This window comes from Halyomorpha halys, unplaced genomic scaffold, assembly GCF_000696795.3.
Source record: "Halyomorpha halys isolate HHAL.00 unplaced genomic scaffold, Hhal_1.1 Scaffold588.1, whole genome shotgun sequence".
Taxonomy (NCBI): Eukaryota; Metazoa; Arthropoda; class Insecta; order Hemiptera; family Pentatomidae; genus Halyomorpha; species Halyomorpha halys.
Window position 1 is genome coordinate 380,198 of NW_027110173.1, and position 15,026 is coordinate 395,223.

At 29.1% G+C, this 15,026-nt stretch overlaps 2 protein-coding genes across 2 annotated transcripts; one reads left to right on the forward strand and one right to left on the reverse strand.

Annotated features, from left to right (window-relative positions):
• Positions 1-1,464: 1,464 nt before the first annotated feature.
• LOC106684542 (DNA polymerase beta) lies at positions 1,465-6,537 on the forward strand. Its single transcript, XM_014426680.3, has 7 exons — positions 1,465-1,755; positions 1,829-2,028; positions 2,176-2,336; positions 3,142-3,264; positions 3,331-3,502; positions 3,584-3,767; positions 6,399-6,537. Exons 1-7 carry the CDS (start codon positions 1,692-1,694, stop codon positions 6,488-6,490), a joined length of 996 nt encoding a protein of 331 aa, XP_014282166.1. The 5' UTR covers positions 1,465-1,691; the 3' UTR covers positions 6,491-6,537.
• Positions 6,520-13,481, reverse strand: LOC106684540 (uncharacterized). Its single transcript, XM_067048338.1, has 6 exons — positions 13,437-13,481; positions 13,243-13,338; positions 12,345-12,434; positions 12,162-12,263; positions 10,628-10,866; positions 6,520-8,926 (listed from the first exon to the last, which is right to left on the reverse strand). The coding sequence occupies exons 2-6, from the start codon at positions 13,264-13,266 to the stop codon at positions 7,918-7,920; spliced, it is 1,464 nt and encodes a 487-aa protein (XP_066904439.1). The 5' UTR covers positions 13,267-13,338; positions 13,437-13,481; the 3' UTR covers positions 6,520-7,917.
• Between the last annotated feature and the right edge of the window lie 1,545 nt (positions 13,482-15,026).

Genomic DNA, 15,026 nt, shown 5'->3' on the forward strand with positions numbered 1-15,026 from the left:
CATAATGTTTAAAGCCTGGGTAGAATTGAAATAAAATGGTTTCTGCTGATTCAGTTTATTAGAATTATTACATAAACAATTAGCAGTATAAAAAAATATATATTTCAAAGTGATGAATTTCAATTACAATGATTTAAGACTTCTTATTAAAGCAAAACAAGCAGAATGCTGGTTTGTTATTTACAATAATATTACAAACAAAACTACTAAAAACAGTTAAAGAGCTAACAGAAGGTTAGCAATTAACAAAGATCCATCCTATTTGGCTTCATTTTTCCTACCAGCTTATTCTCTTCAATATACTTCTTTCACCTAGGGTAGGATCCCTCTCAGCTCCCCATCCCACCTGCAGCGCTGATTTATGTTAATGTAAATAGTGATTGTGATTTGATAAATTAATGTAATTATCGGTAAAACTGCTAATTCAATCGCAAATATGAATAATTTTACTATAGAAGTAGTAAATACTATTATCAATTATCAGGTTTATCAGTAATGGAAATTCCTTAAGGTCGTTTTAGAGAAATTCGTGCTTAATGTTTATTCAAATTCACACATTTCAATGTGAATAGTTTTTATTTTATTTTTTGTTTGTTTTATTATTTGCATTGACCAGTCGTCTCTGCAAACAGTTCACTGTTAGTTTTTCTCTTCTACCAGGCTCTGATTCCAGATCGCTCTTGCAATTGTACAGAGGACTTTCCGTTCAAACCTCTCGATTCTGTTTTCTCACGGACGTATTTCAAAGCTGGCTTTATCATAGCATTGTACACCCTCAGCTTAAGATTTTTAGACATTTTGTGGAATTTCAATATTCTTGAAAACGAGAAGAAAGGCCTGTCCGTGCTTGTTATGCGCTGGTATATCTCAGTCCGTTGATCATTTATTGATGTTATTGTGGAGCCGAGGTATTTGAAACAGTCTACTGTCAGAAACGATTTGTCATCCACGCCCACCATGTCGTTAGAGAAGAATTTTCGGCTTATAATCATATACTTTTTTTTCTTCATTTATTTGCCAACAGATTTCTTCTGCTTTTATTATTAGAGTCTTTGTGGGTCTTCTTGGTTATTTCCTAGGACCGCAATGTCGTCCGCGTATACCAGGACTTAATATTTCATTTTGACGTGCACTCTACCATTTTCGTGTGATGTTCTAAATATGTTTACTATTCTATGAAGAAGGTACGTAGAAAGGGGAAGTATTGCGATCGTGAAAACTATTTATATACTAATAAAAAACAAAACTATTTATTATTTACTATATCTGTTAATAACAGATAGTAAATGTCTGATCTGTCCATTCACACAACTATCATTACTGCTTCCTTAAAGTCTAAAAACAATCTTTAAAAAAAATTACTAATAATTATCTATATTCGTAAAAAAAAATAACAACAAACTAAACGTCAGGTTTGATTAACAACCCAATTACGACTTCCAAGTGTGGGCTCTCTGGTGTCCCCCACTCCAGCCCTAGCATGCCTTTGGAGCCCTTTATGGTCACCTTTTTTGATACACTTGGCCTAACAGGCTAACCCCTCTGTAATACTCCTTCCTCCAAGTTCATCGTTAACTTGTTGAAGTGATGTTACCCCTGAGCAGGTTACAAATATTCTACTATCAAACCTAAATTCTGGCAGGAATACCTTAACATTCCAATTTTGATTCTCCTTATGAACAGGCATCAACATGAGTAAAAGAAAAGCTCCGGCAGAGGATAACATAAACCATGATTTTTGTGATTTTTTGATTGGTAAAGAGATTATTGCAAAATAATAATCACAATTTAACTGTTTTATTTAATTTTGTTGTATAATTCGTTGTAGAATTAGCAAATTATGAAAAGAATGTAAACCGAAATATTCATAAGCATAATGCTTATAGAAAAGCTGCAAATGCCATTGCAGCTTATGGAAAGAGAATTACTTCTGGAGAAGAAGCTAGAAAGTTAGAAGGGGTTGGTAAAAAGATTGCAGAAAAAATTGATGAATTTATTAAAACTGGAAAACTAAGAAAGTTAGAAAATGTAAGAGATGATGTTTCATGCTGACTTTTTTAATTTGTTGAGTTTGAAATAGGTTTTTCAAAATAAAATTAGTTTTGATATTTTAAAATGAAATGAATAATACAAGTTTAGATAAGGGAACGATTTACAGATTTACTCATATTGTAGATAAAACATGATGATACTGCTATAGCTGTTGAATCGTTGACTCGAGTATCTGGAATTGGTCCTGCGAAAGCCCAAGAACTATTTAAGTTAGGTATCAAAAGTACCAAAGACCTTCACAATCATAAAGATAAGCTAAACCATCATCAATTGATTGGCTTAAAGTAAGATATATATTATTGCAGTTTATTAAAGCTCTAGAAATATAAAATTAGTTTTGGATTTACAAAATATCAAATTTTGATAGTTTACTCTTATTCTTTACTTAGCTTTCCTCCTTCCTATACACCTAATGTTGAATATGAAACTGTGGTGGATTTGTTTTGGTTTTTGTTAGTAGTTTTGAATACTGCAGTTCAGTTCCTTCCAGTTAATTTAATATAAATATATGCCCATCTTGATAATTACCCATCATTGTGAGGCATGAGCTTCATTATCTGAGCCTATGTACAATCAAGAAATTTTAACAAAAATGTATTGTACTAGTGATTAACGTTTGAAAGTGCAATTTCTTGTAATCGAAATATAAAAATTACTTCATAAATTTCTGAAATTTATTTATTAGTGTGTTATTTAGCTAATTCATGAGTTAATATACAGACATGGTTTGTGAATTTAGTGTTTATTCATGATTAATTTTATTATAGTTTTGTTTAAACTATTAATAGTCTATGCGCATATCATTGAACACCAATAGGAAGTTAGTCTTTTATTTATGCGTTTAAATTCTTTACTGCTTTCTGTAAACACTATATTTAATTTAATAATAAAATCTTCCATAACCAACATTTTTGCTATCCCTTTAGTGTTTTGAAACCCAATTATACTTTCTCAGCTAATGCCTATAGTTAGTTATCTTCAAGTTAAGTTGTCCCATTTGCCCTTTCTGAATGAAAAAAATACTATCACTTACTTTTGGATTATTTTATTTGATTAAAAATATATAAAATAACTACGATGGTTGTACAGGTACTTAGAAGATTTCGAGAAAAAAGTTCCCCGATCTGAAATTGAGCTTATTGAAAGTAAAATTCGAAGTAGCATTAATTCATTAGATCCAGAATATTTAATAACTATATGTGGAAGTTACAGGTATGAATATTTCTCTAGCCTTGAATAATTTTTATAATTTTTTTATCTAATGAATTTTTGTGGAAGACGAGGAAAAGCAGAAAGCGGGGACATAGACGTGCTTATCACTCACCCTAAATATACTTCCACATGTTCAGAAAAGCGTCTTGCTTCAAATTTATTGAAAAAAGTTGTCAACGAACTAGAAGAAATTTCTTTGATTACAGATACTATATCTTTGGGAGATGTCAAATTTATGGTATTTATCTTATACATATTTCAATGTAATGTAATTCACTAAGATTTTTAATTTGATGCTTAATAACATTTATTATTGAAGGGTGTCTGTAAATTCAGTGAAACTGCAAGAAGGCTTGACATAAGACTTACACCGCATGATCAGTATCATTGTGCAACTTTATATTTTACAGGAAGTGATATGTTTAATAAAGAAATGCGTGCTCATGCAATTCAAGAAGGTTTTACTCTTAATGAGTATTGCTTGAGACCAGTTGGTTCAACAGGTAAATTTTATTTATAGTTGAAATATTAAACCCATTTTTTTTTAATGTTAAAAAAATAAAGAATAATATCTTGTGCAGTGTTCACATAACTCATCTTTCACTTACTACGCTACTTTATACATAAATTAATCCTTGCCTGCTTCAAAACAGCAACTTCTTTATTATTATTCATGATTGAAATACATCCCCTTACCATATTTGCATTTATTGGTTACATTGTGGCAAAAATCAAAAAGTTATGACTATTGTAATACTAACCCTGGATATAGGAAAATAATTATTAACAAATCAGTTTATTTATGCTTTGTTTGTCACTCTGTTACCTTCTACGACTTTATATGTTCGATCTTAATTTATAAAAAACCTTTAATTTCTACTGGTAATTAATAATACATCTATAATGTATAACCACTCTTAATTATCAAATTATTTTATAATGAGAGATAATTATTTTAAGTATAACAAAAGATATTTTAGAAGAAACTATTTTGAAAATTCAGCATTTAAGCCTTATCGAGAGTATTTTAATAATTATATAAAAACCCTGTACCACTGCAACCAATAAAGATTCTTGGGTTCAGTATTTTGTATGGAAGTAATGTTTCTAGACTAATGGTTGTGCAAGGAAGTATCTGGTCAAAAATCATGCTTAACTGCCTGATTTATCTAACAATTAAAAGGATTAATTTTACACTTGAATTATTAATAACGATTGTAAAATTGTTTAACCTGTTTTCGGGAAAATGTTAAACAAGTGTAAAACTAACGATGTAACTTGGCACTAACAGTTAGTTGATTTTAGTGGAAAAGTTACCTTAACATCAGTGCCATACACTTACCTTACATACATAATATCAATATCATGCTTCATTTTTGTTTTTGAGCTAGACTGTTCACATATACACATAGACCATTGTAGAAAACTAGTTTTATTGGATTCAAAGAATCTTAAAACTTGTATTTTCATATATAATCCAAATTTTTGTTTGAGACAGATTTGTTCAGTAGTTATAAAAAATATTCATTTTGTCTCAACAGTTTTTTTATTATTTTTAACTCTCCAACGTTTCGGCCATTTTCACGGATCTATCAATAAAACAGTTTCATTATTAATTAATTGTAAAAAACATCATAAAAAATTATATTTCCTTCATCTATTAGAGCCATATCCATATATCACTATTAGAGCCAAAACCATAAGTTATCAACATAATTGCAGGTCATATTGCCTTTGTTAAATTATTTATCATTAGTCCTTAACAAATTAACTAGTTTACAGTATTTAGTATCACATTAACTAGTTTATAATATCTGTTTAAAATGAGTAATTTATTTTACTTATTGCAGTTTTTAACTGAAATTATGTTGACAACCAATTGTTTTGGCTCTGATGGTGTAATAATGTAGGTAATATAATTTTTCATGATGTTTTTTAAAACTAATTTATAATGAAAATTTTTTAATTATAGATCCTTAAAAATAGCCGAAACATTGATGTGTTAAAATAATAAGAAAAAAAATTGTTGAGACAAAATGGATATTTTTTATAACTACTTGTATTTTCATATATTAGAAGATAGTCAGGGTTGCGGTCAAAAAAAGAACAAATAGTTTATAACTATTTTAATGTCCGACGTTTTGTCCCACTTTGCAGGGCTAAAAAGATACAAAAAGAAAAAACTGAGAATATTACTACAATAAGATACAAAAAGGTAATTTAAGCTAGAATAAATATTATGTAAAAATAAAGTGATAAGAAATTACATATATATAAATACTTGTATAACATATAAATAATTGCATTTTCATTTAAAACTGATGTTAAAAATTTGTCTGTCATGATGGTAATATTTTTCCATGCTATATATCTCATATATAGATAAGTAAAAGTTAACAAAACTTGCTTTAAATAAAATAATTCAAAAGATTGTTCTATTTTATAAAAAAATTTTACTTTTATCAAATATTTATTAACGTTAAACATTAATGAGGAAGTTTTGCTTCCTTCACAAATAAAACTACCTCTGATGTCAGTTTTATATCTCTCAAGATTTGAAAACAAATGTGTAGTTTGTGTCCTCGATAAATAGTTTAAGTTTCACTGTCAGAATTAACTTTCGACACTTGAAATAAAGTAAATATTTGGCTGATTCTTCTCGTACTTAATTTTGTTCATACTGTAACTCTCCCTGGTGTTTTGGTGAAACAAACTGTACTTAGACTGTCTAAATCTCTGTCCCAGAAGAAGTTTTTATTTACTTTATTTTATTTGATTTTATACTCTTGTAAAAAAATGAATCTGAACTAATTATTACATTTTAGTAAATTAATGCAAATGGTTTTGTATTTTAGGATAATTAGAACCTTTTTTAGGTTCAAGAAGTGGATTAATTAATTTATTAATTATAAGATCTTGGAAAAAATATGTTTACTTACTAACATAATTTGTCTATCTTTGATGGTTTACGAATTACCTGCATCAATAATTATAGAATTTATGTTTACTGCTCACAAATTTTTAGCTTGTTTCTGTTTTCATTAATCTCTTAATTTATTTAACATTTTTGTCATTCTTCTTTGGTTAAATTGTGGTCTTAATTAATTTCCAATTTGAAATTATATTTATTTTAGGTGTTCCAGGTGAGCCACTGCCAGTAAGTTCCGAGAGAGATGTATTTGACTATATTAATTTTCCCTACAAAGAACCTTGTGAAAGAAACTAAATGAGATGGGAAAAATAAAAGTAGACATGTAAAACAAAAAAACAAATTTATTTTCTAGAACTTCTAATTTTTAAACTAATTAACAAATTTATACAAAGTGCAATGAGTTTCTGTATGCCTGAAACAATTCTATGTTCATATAAAATCATAATATAGATACAATTTGAATTGTATTAACTATGTTAGTATACTATTTAAATACTGTTTCTATTTATTTTTCATTACTTTCGTAATTAATTTTATTGGTAAATAACTTATTTAATCACATAGAGTATTTATTGTCAAAGGACACTGAATCTGTGTCTTCAATTATTGTTTATGTTGTTCAGCCAGAATGTATGGTAAATATTCTAGTCATTCTATGATATATACAAATTTTATTTTAAACAATTATAAGTTAAATTTTTATCAAATATGATAATAGTTAATCATTTATAAATAGAAATCCATTGAAAATAAATAATTAATTACTGAATAAATAAATAAAATTATGATCAGCCTTAAGTTTAGTTTTTCTTAACGCATTTTTCGATTAAATTATTCATAATATTCCATAAATTAGCATAAATACAGAAAAACTTGTAGTTTAATCAAATTACTTAACATCAAACAAAGATTAAAGATTTATTTATAGAGAGAGACACTTCGCCCAGCGAACTTATACTACTTTTTAAATCTAATTATCAGCAAAGTATGTACCCAATTTATAGTAATTTCACAGCCAACCAAGCCATGCATTTAACTTTTACTTATCATACAAACAATTTGCCACTTTGCAAACCTTCTTTAAATCTTATTTAAAAACTTTGCCTACTTTCAACCAGACTTGGGCATTATTAAATTATTTTAAAATTTTTTAAATTATTATGGATTCATATAATCTTGAAATAAAAATCTTTTCATGCAAATAAATTTTTGAAAATTAATTATTTATTCAGGAGTAAGAATGAAATATCACATGTATTGAAAATAATGAATTAAGTCATTGAATTTTTTATTCATTAGTTGAAAAAGAATTTCCCCAAGCCTGTTATAAGCATATCGTTATACTAATCTAATAGATATTTTAAAAGTGAATATACTTGGATTTTAATTATTGTTTTAGTCTATTTTCCAAAAATAATTGTTTACTTTCAATGATTGGTACATTTTTCAGCACCCGATATGTAGGATGTTGTAGCTGAGTTTTATACCGTTGAGAATTTTCTGATTTATAAGCTGATCGGTTATTTCCAAAATGATTGTTTATTGCGGTCGGATATAATGCTAATATATTATATGATCGTCACATACATTTCTCTTTTAAAAAGGCATTTTGAAAATTAGCAAATAGCATTTATAAAAACTTGGTGAATTGTTTGTACTTTACTGGTTAAATTTTTTTATAGTAATAACCGCAAGAGCCTGGCATTGTTTATCCTTATAATTTACTGTTTGACCCTTACAACAGCTGACACAACCTCTTCAGAATTGCTTGGTTTTTGTTTACCATAGACAAGGTTTGAATCTTCACGTTCATGAGGATATTCTCGTCTTATTATGTTTCTGTCTTTGAATCCACCTCTTGACAAATCAGGAGGGGGTATATCATATGATTTAGCTGGTACACCCTCTGGGGCATTGATAGGGATCCATTCAGATCCAAAATTTGAGTTTATTGGTTCATCTTCGTGCTGCGAATGAAAATGTTCTGGAAAATCGTAGTCTGAAAAGAACTTCTCTCCGGAGAAATTTTCATGGCTCATAAAATCTTCTGATTTAGTCCTGTCACGTTGATTTTGGGATTTAGGGAAGTACTTTTTAAAGTTATATTCTTGAGGTATATGTTCTTGGCTGGGTTCGTATACAGCTTTTATTTCACCTCGTTTGTTCTTGGTATCAGGTTTTGAATGCGGAAATCTTTTATTATTTTTACTGCTTTGGAAAGATGGAAAATCTGAGAAGTCATGAGAAAAAGAAAAGTCACTATTGAAATGATGTTTGTTACCAGAACTTAAACCACTATGTGGGTTTTTGTTTTTATTCTTCTTGTAGAAATATGAATCATGCTCCTCTGGGGTATCATAGAAATTTCCTTTAATCTGCCAGTCTGGTATGCCTTGATCGAATTCTGCAGAATCCTCGGGAAAATCTGAAATATCTTCATCATGATGGAATGAAGGTTGTTTTTGATGGTTTGCTGGTCTCTTATTTTTCATATAAGTAGGTTGCTTATGGCTCTTGAAGAAGTCTTGTTCAAATTTCTCTGTATGTGGGATTTTAGGTGATGGGCTATGATTTGTTAGAATTGAATATTTAAATAGCGTGTCTGGTTGCTGATGTTGGATGTCCTTATGATACTGACTAGAAGGATAGTGCGGTTTTGGAGCGTATTGAGTCTGTGGTTTTTGCTTTGTTTGCTGAATCAATGGAACTCGGTGAGATCCAAATCGGTGTCTGTAACAAATAAAAGTTTTATTAAAAGGAACTGGAAGCATTTAGTGATATATTTCACAGCACTAAAAAAAAATAATAATAAATGACAATTTATTATTTATTTTAATTCTTTTTTAGTTCACTGCTAAAAAAAGTGTGGATAAATCCTAAGATCTAACAAGTACAAGTAGTCTCAAAATTTTTTTTTTTTTTCTTTCAGTATTTTCTTTATTTTAATTCGTTATGTGATTATTTTTTTGGGATTATCCTTTCCCATTCCCTGGACCATTTTACTAAAAATTAACAAGTTTACTTGATTACTGAACTTGGTAATGAATGTTAAAAAAAAACTAATGAAATGTATTTTTAAATACATTAAAATGTATTTTTAAATAAAATGTAATTTTAAATAAAGGACAAAAGAAATAAGCATAAAATTAATACTTAAATAGAATAATAGTTTGATAAATTAAAAAGAGAGAAATAATGTATAAGTAAATATAAGATAAAACTTGTAATTTTTCAGTGAGATGGTTCAAACACTCCTGAAATGTTAACCATGTAAGGAAATAACATAATTAAGAAAATATTGAAAGTATAAAATTACTCTCTTATTCAAATAAAAATGAAGACTTATAACAATTTTTCACACTTTATTTGTGATTAAACATTTTGTGCATAAATTTTTTTTTTTTTTTTACATTTGGTTATAATTTATCATTTATTTATGCTATTAAGAATTCAACTTAAACGTAAGAGAGATACAATTCTATTTTTTATTTCCAAAGATTTGAGTAATTTTTTATGGTAAAATCTGATTTTAGTTTGAGTTTTTGTTAATTTATCTTTGAATTTTATGATATTGGACCCATAGTAAAAACTATTAAACATTTTTTTTTTAAAGTTATGTGCTGTGATGTTTTTGAGTTTTTCAATTCTATTAAATAAAATTAAAAATAGTCTTCATTCTAAGGCCAAGTTCCCTAAGACCAAAATTAGTGAATATAAATATTTGCTTATAGTCGAGAATTTAGCCTAGGTATACAAAGTAGTTTTACTTCCAATAATCAGATTGCTTATACATAAGTTTTGAATTTCATTGGAAGATTGAGATTCAAGGAGTTAAAGAAATTGCTGATGTTTGAAGGAAATTAGGGAAGATGCTTTACAGACAGATATAGTTAAGAAAGGATGTACTTGAAAGAATCTGTCAAAGGAAGCAGTTCTGTGTGATAGAGTATAAATGATCGTTAATTAGGCTCTGATGGTTAAGGAGTGGATAGGAGAACTCAAGAAAAGGAACTCAGTGATGAAAGAAGGTTTATTATTTCTTAGGTATTGGAATAGGAAAGAACCTTGGAAAGAAGGATAAAGCCACTGTAATTCAACATAGTAGCCAGAGACATGCGTACATCTGGGAACCCCAAAAATAAATCTTATAAAAAAATTCAGAATATCTTTTAATTTTCCTTCAAATTCGTCTGTTAGACCAAGCAACTAGTAGGATGTTAATAATGGGGGTATATCAGGAAAGTTCTTTGACCAATAGTGAAGATGAATGCTGAAGCAGACGGGAAGGGACTACAGGCTGTACCATCTGATCGACCCTCTACTCAAGGCCAATTTCATGTCTTTCTATTTGTTTATTTATGTTATCAAAGTAAAGTATCATATATAAATCTAATTTAAAAAATGAAATGACAAAGCACATAATGTCTTTACCTTTCTGGCTGCCTTTCTTGGTTCCTATGTGGTGCCTGTATGGTGGGCTGCCTGTTTCCTTGTAAGTTACTTGTCACTGCTTTTGGTGGTCCGTATGGAGTTGCCCTCAAGGGAGGTGGCATGGTTTGGTGAAATTCTGTTTGTGGTCTTTCTGGTGGTTGGTAATAGGGTAACACTAGGCCTTCTGAATATCCCTTGTGTGATATTTGACCAAATGGGTTGATGGTTGAAGGAGCCTGCTAAAAATTAAAATTATTTTAATTTTCGATAGTTTCTACCTATTTTTTTTCTTATTCAGTTACAATTAGTTCTCTTATGTTTTATGGTCTACAATTCCAGAATTCAGAATATAACATAATCATTTACTTTCTATTCAGATTGTTGAGGTGAAAAATAAACTTCCATTAGAATAGTAACAATATTACACATTTGTTTGTACAACGTTTCAGGTTTCCCCATCTTTAGTTACTATTATTCCTCATTATTAAGCACATCTATTCCTTTTTTTGAAATTTTTCTCATATGTCATTCACTTAATTAAAATTTATATACAGCATTGTTTAAATAATATCCAGTATTGATCATAGCGACTGATATTCTTTAAACAATGTTGTGTTAAAAATTTTAATTTAGTAACCATATGACAATATTTCAAAAATGGAATGGATGTACTTAATAATGAGGAATATTAGTACTTGAAGATCGAAAAACCCAGATCATTCAAACAAATATTCTTAAGGAAGTTTTTCACCTCAACAATCTTAAAAAAAAGAACTAACTTCCTTTGAAATAAAATCCAGAATGATTATTAACATAACTTTCTTAAAATTAATATCTTCTGCATATATTTAATTAATATAAAATTGGCTCTCAATAATTTAAAACCCAAGGGACCACAAAAAAAGTTCAAATTACCGATAGTTCAAAACAATAAGAGTTCAAATAATCTTGAGATGGAGGAGGAAAGAATTCAGATAAAACAAAATTTGATAAAAATTATGCATGCATACACTCTGATATTTGTTCTAAAATACACAAAATAATATAATATTATGGCAAATATAAATATGAGAAATATAAAAATGAAAATTTCACTATTAAATATCAGTTTAACTTCTATATAACACTGGCAACTGAGTTTCTGATGGTGTCGAGAGCTGAGAAGAAGTCATCACTTGTTTCTGTCCTGAAGGGCACAGGAGAGAATATTGGCTCACTGTATACCATCCTTTAGAACAATTTATACTTTCTGAATCAATTATAAAGGCATATAGGAAACACTTGTTCTTTCTAGAGCTTGTTTCAATTTCGGAATGTTCATTTAATTTCTAATGCCCAACAGATTAAAAGAAAAACAACAAATGAGACAAAAAACAAATTAATTTTTTTCAATTTATGAATTGTTTTTCAAGTAAAGGAGAAAATCTTCAAATTATTGAGGTTACTTTAAATGGAATTTAAACCTTTAAAGAATCCTATCAATTTCAGGGAAGTAGATCCTAATGAACAATTTTAAAAATTAAATTTCTGTTACCTTTGTGTAAATCATGTGAGGCGTGTTAACAGCAGCATTACCGTGGATGACCATTGGCAGTACTTGAGTTTCAGATTCAAATAGTTGTGATCCCATATCAACCTGAAAAATATAAGGTTCAAAATTACCTTAATACCTATTAAAATAATTTCTCTAAAGAAAATAAACCTTTGCTTAAAATACCTGTTGTGGTATGTCACTGGGAAATCTTAATCTGCTGTTTCTTGCTACTTCTTCAGCTGACCCGCAGAGGGCTGTGGCCACTAAAATCAACTGAAAAAAAAAGTTATAATCAGCATATATAAACAAGATGGCCTGAGTTTCTGGTCTAATTTTCTTTTCTTTTTTTAAACGGTGATTTTAATGAAACAAAAAACATATGAGGGTTCAGGGGTAAAAAAAACCATCTTGCCAGAAAATCACAACTTAGGGAAAATGAAAAAACAAAAATTGGTTCCACCCACAAGTTCCTATTTTAAAAAAATGTAAATTCTCCATAGGCATCGGTTATGTCATCAGAACCAACTTAGCGATACCAAATTAAACCCTTGTTCTCTTGGGTTATCGGGGAATTTAATAAAAAAACATTAATCCAAAGCATAATAATGTTTTTTTCTAAATGCTGAGGTAAAGAAAACTTCCAATTAGAATATTTGATGATTCTATATTTTGTACTTGTACAACATTTCGGGGTATATCCCGTACTCATGTACTATTTTATCCTCATATTTATCAATTTCACAATGTAAATTAATAAAATTGAAAAACATGAGGATACAGTAGTATATGAGTATGGGATAAACCCCATAACGTTGTACAAGTACTAAATATAGAATATTAAAATATTCTAATTAGAAGTTTTCTTCACCACGGCATTTTAAAAAAATAACATTATCAATTTTCTAGAAAAGAAAATCTAGCATAAGTACTATGTATATGTTCTTGTCATATTGAATTATTAACTTATGGCTTATATTAATTAAACAATTATTTATTAAAGAAAGGAGATGAAAACTGTGAAATACAGTGAACAATGGTATCAGGATAGTGGTCACTTATCAAAACCAGATCATTGAATCACCTCTGAGTGTAGGATCCTGTTCATGAAATACAGCAATATTGAGATCACCTCAATGGAACCCTTCTTGCCTCCACATTCCAAGGGCAACACTTTTAACTACACACAATGGAATACTTAAGTGGACTGTCAGAACATTCAAGACTTTTGGGGTTTTCGTCTTATTGTCATATTTTTTTAGGCTTGTACAGCATTACCTGTAGTGTTTCTAACTGAATCGGTTGTTCAGTTGATTGAATGTGCGTTCATGTGCTTAATGCACAATATATGATGGCACCTATAATTCATTTTTCGATTTTTTATACTATAAGTTTTTCTTGCAAGCCCTTACATATTTTATTATAATTCTTATAGTTTCTTTTAACATATATTCCTCAATTGAGGAGATTTTTATCGAAAGTTAATATATCCAGTTCTGAAAAGTAAAAAGATTTTTTAAAAAAAAAGTAATACATTAAAAAACTTAATCAGTTTATTTTAAAATTTAAATTTCCTGCTGTCAAATAGGTGTAACAAATAAAAATTTTACTTATCATGAGATGTTCCCATAATAATTTTTAAACAATAACTTTTCAAAGGTGGATATATTGAATTTTGATAGAACTCAGTTATTTCTTCAGATAGCAAAACAGAACCTCCTATTTTCTATTATTTTCTTTTTTACACCAAGATATGTTCCTAACAAACTAGAGTGAAATCAGCAAGACTAATATTGACTAAAACAATAGGAGAAGTAAAAAATCCTTAATGGTGCGGTTGAATTTAGTGGTTCCAAGTTTTTTTGCTCCAATGGACTTCCCATTACGCCACAAGTGGAATACTAAATACAACGTGTTATACAAGTTTAAGAATGACCCTCACAGATTTCTAAATACATCATTTTTATGTCGACTTATTTCGCAAATTCTCTTATTTGAACTAGAAGGAGTTTATTTCTCAATCAGGCAAAGAGGTTCCATTAGACCTCAATGTCAAAGTGCTATAAAGAAAAAAGTCCTTGAATTCTAAAAATCTGTTTACTGTGTTCTACAATTTTTTTTCTCTCGTCAGATGGCACTCGTTCATAAAATACCTCAATTAAGAAAAGATTGTTTAATAAATGAAATAGGTCACCTATGCAAGACGATTTTTCACTAAAACTCTTCAGTCACCTCTGGTGTGACACTATGGTCCTTTTACATATTTTCCGTGTTATAGAAAATGATAATTCTATCGATTTCATGATCACACGCTCCTGTGTCGATTTCTTTTCCCCTTTAGATTTCTTATATAGTTGATTCCCCCTAGGTTCTCCGTGGTGCAGAAAATGAAAACATTATTGGAAGATTATTGATTGACCGTGTGTAAAGATGAAAGGAATATGGTCCGGGTGCGGTCAAAAAAGAACAAAAAAATAGTAATGGAAGATTATTGATTGACCGTGTGTAAAGATGAAAGGAATATGGTCCGGGTGCGGTCAAGAAAAAGTTTTCTTGACCGCACCCGGACCGAAAACATTATTGATCGAAGATCATGTTACTAATCGAATTATTTTAACTTTTCGGATTTATGATGTATTATAATCCCATTATGTCTCTGTTTTGCTTTAATAGTGGCATATCTGACTGAATTGTTTTGTTTTATGTTTGATATATTCCATTGATTGATACCATAGGCCGGAGTTACTTTGTGAAAATGCTTTCAGCTTTGGAACAGTCTGTAGGAAAACCTCTGCAGAGAAAGCAACCTCAGTCAACGATAGTAAATTGGGAATACGTCCAGTTCAAAATGAAATCTAAACTTTTTTT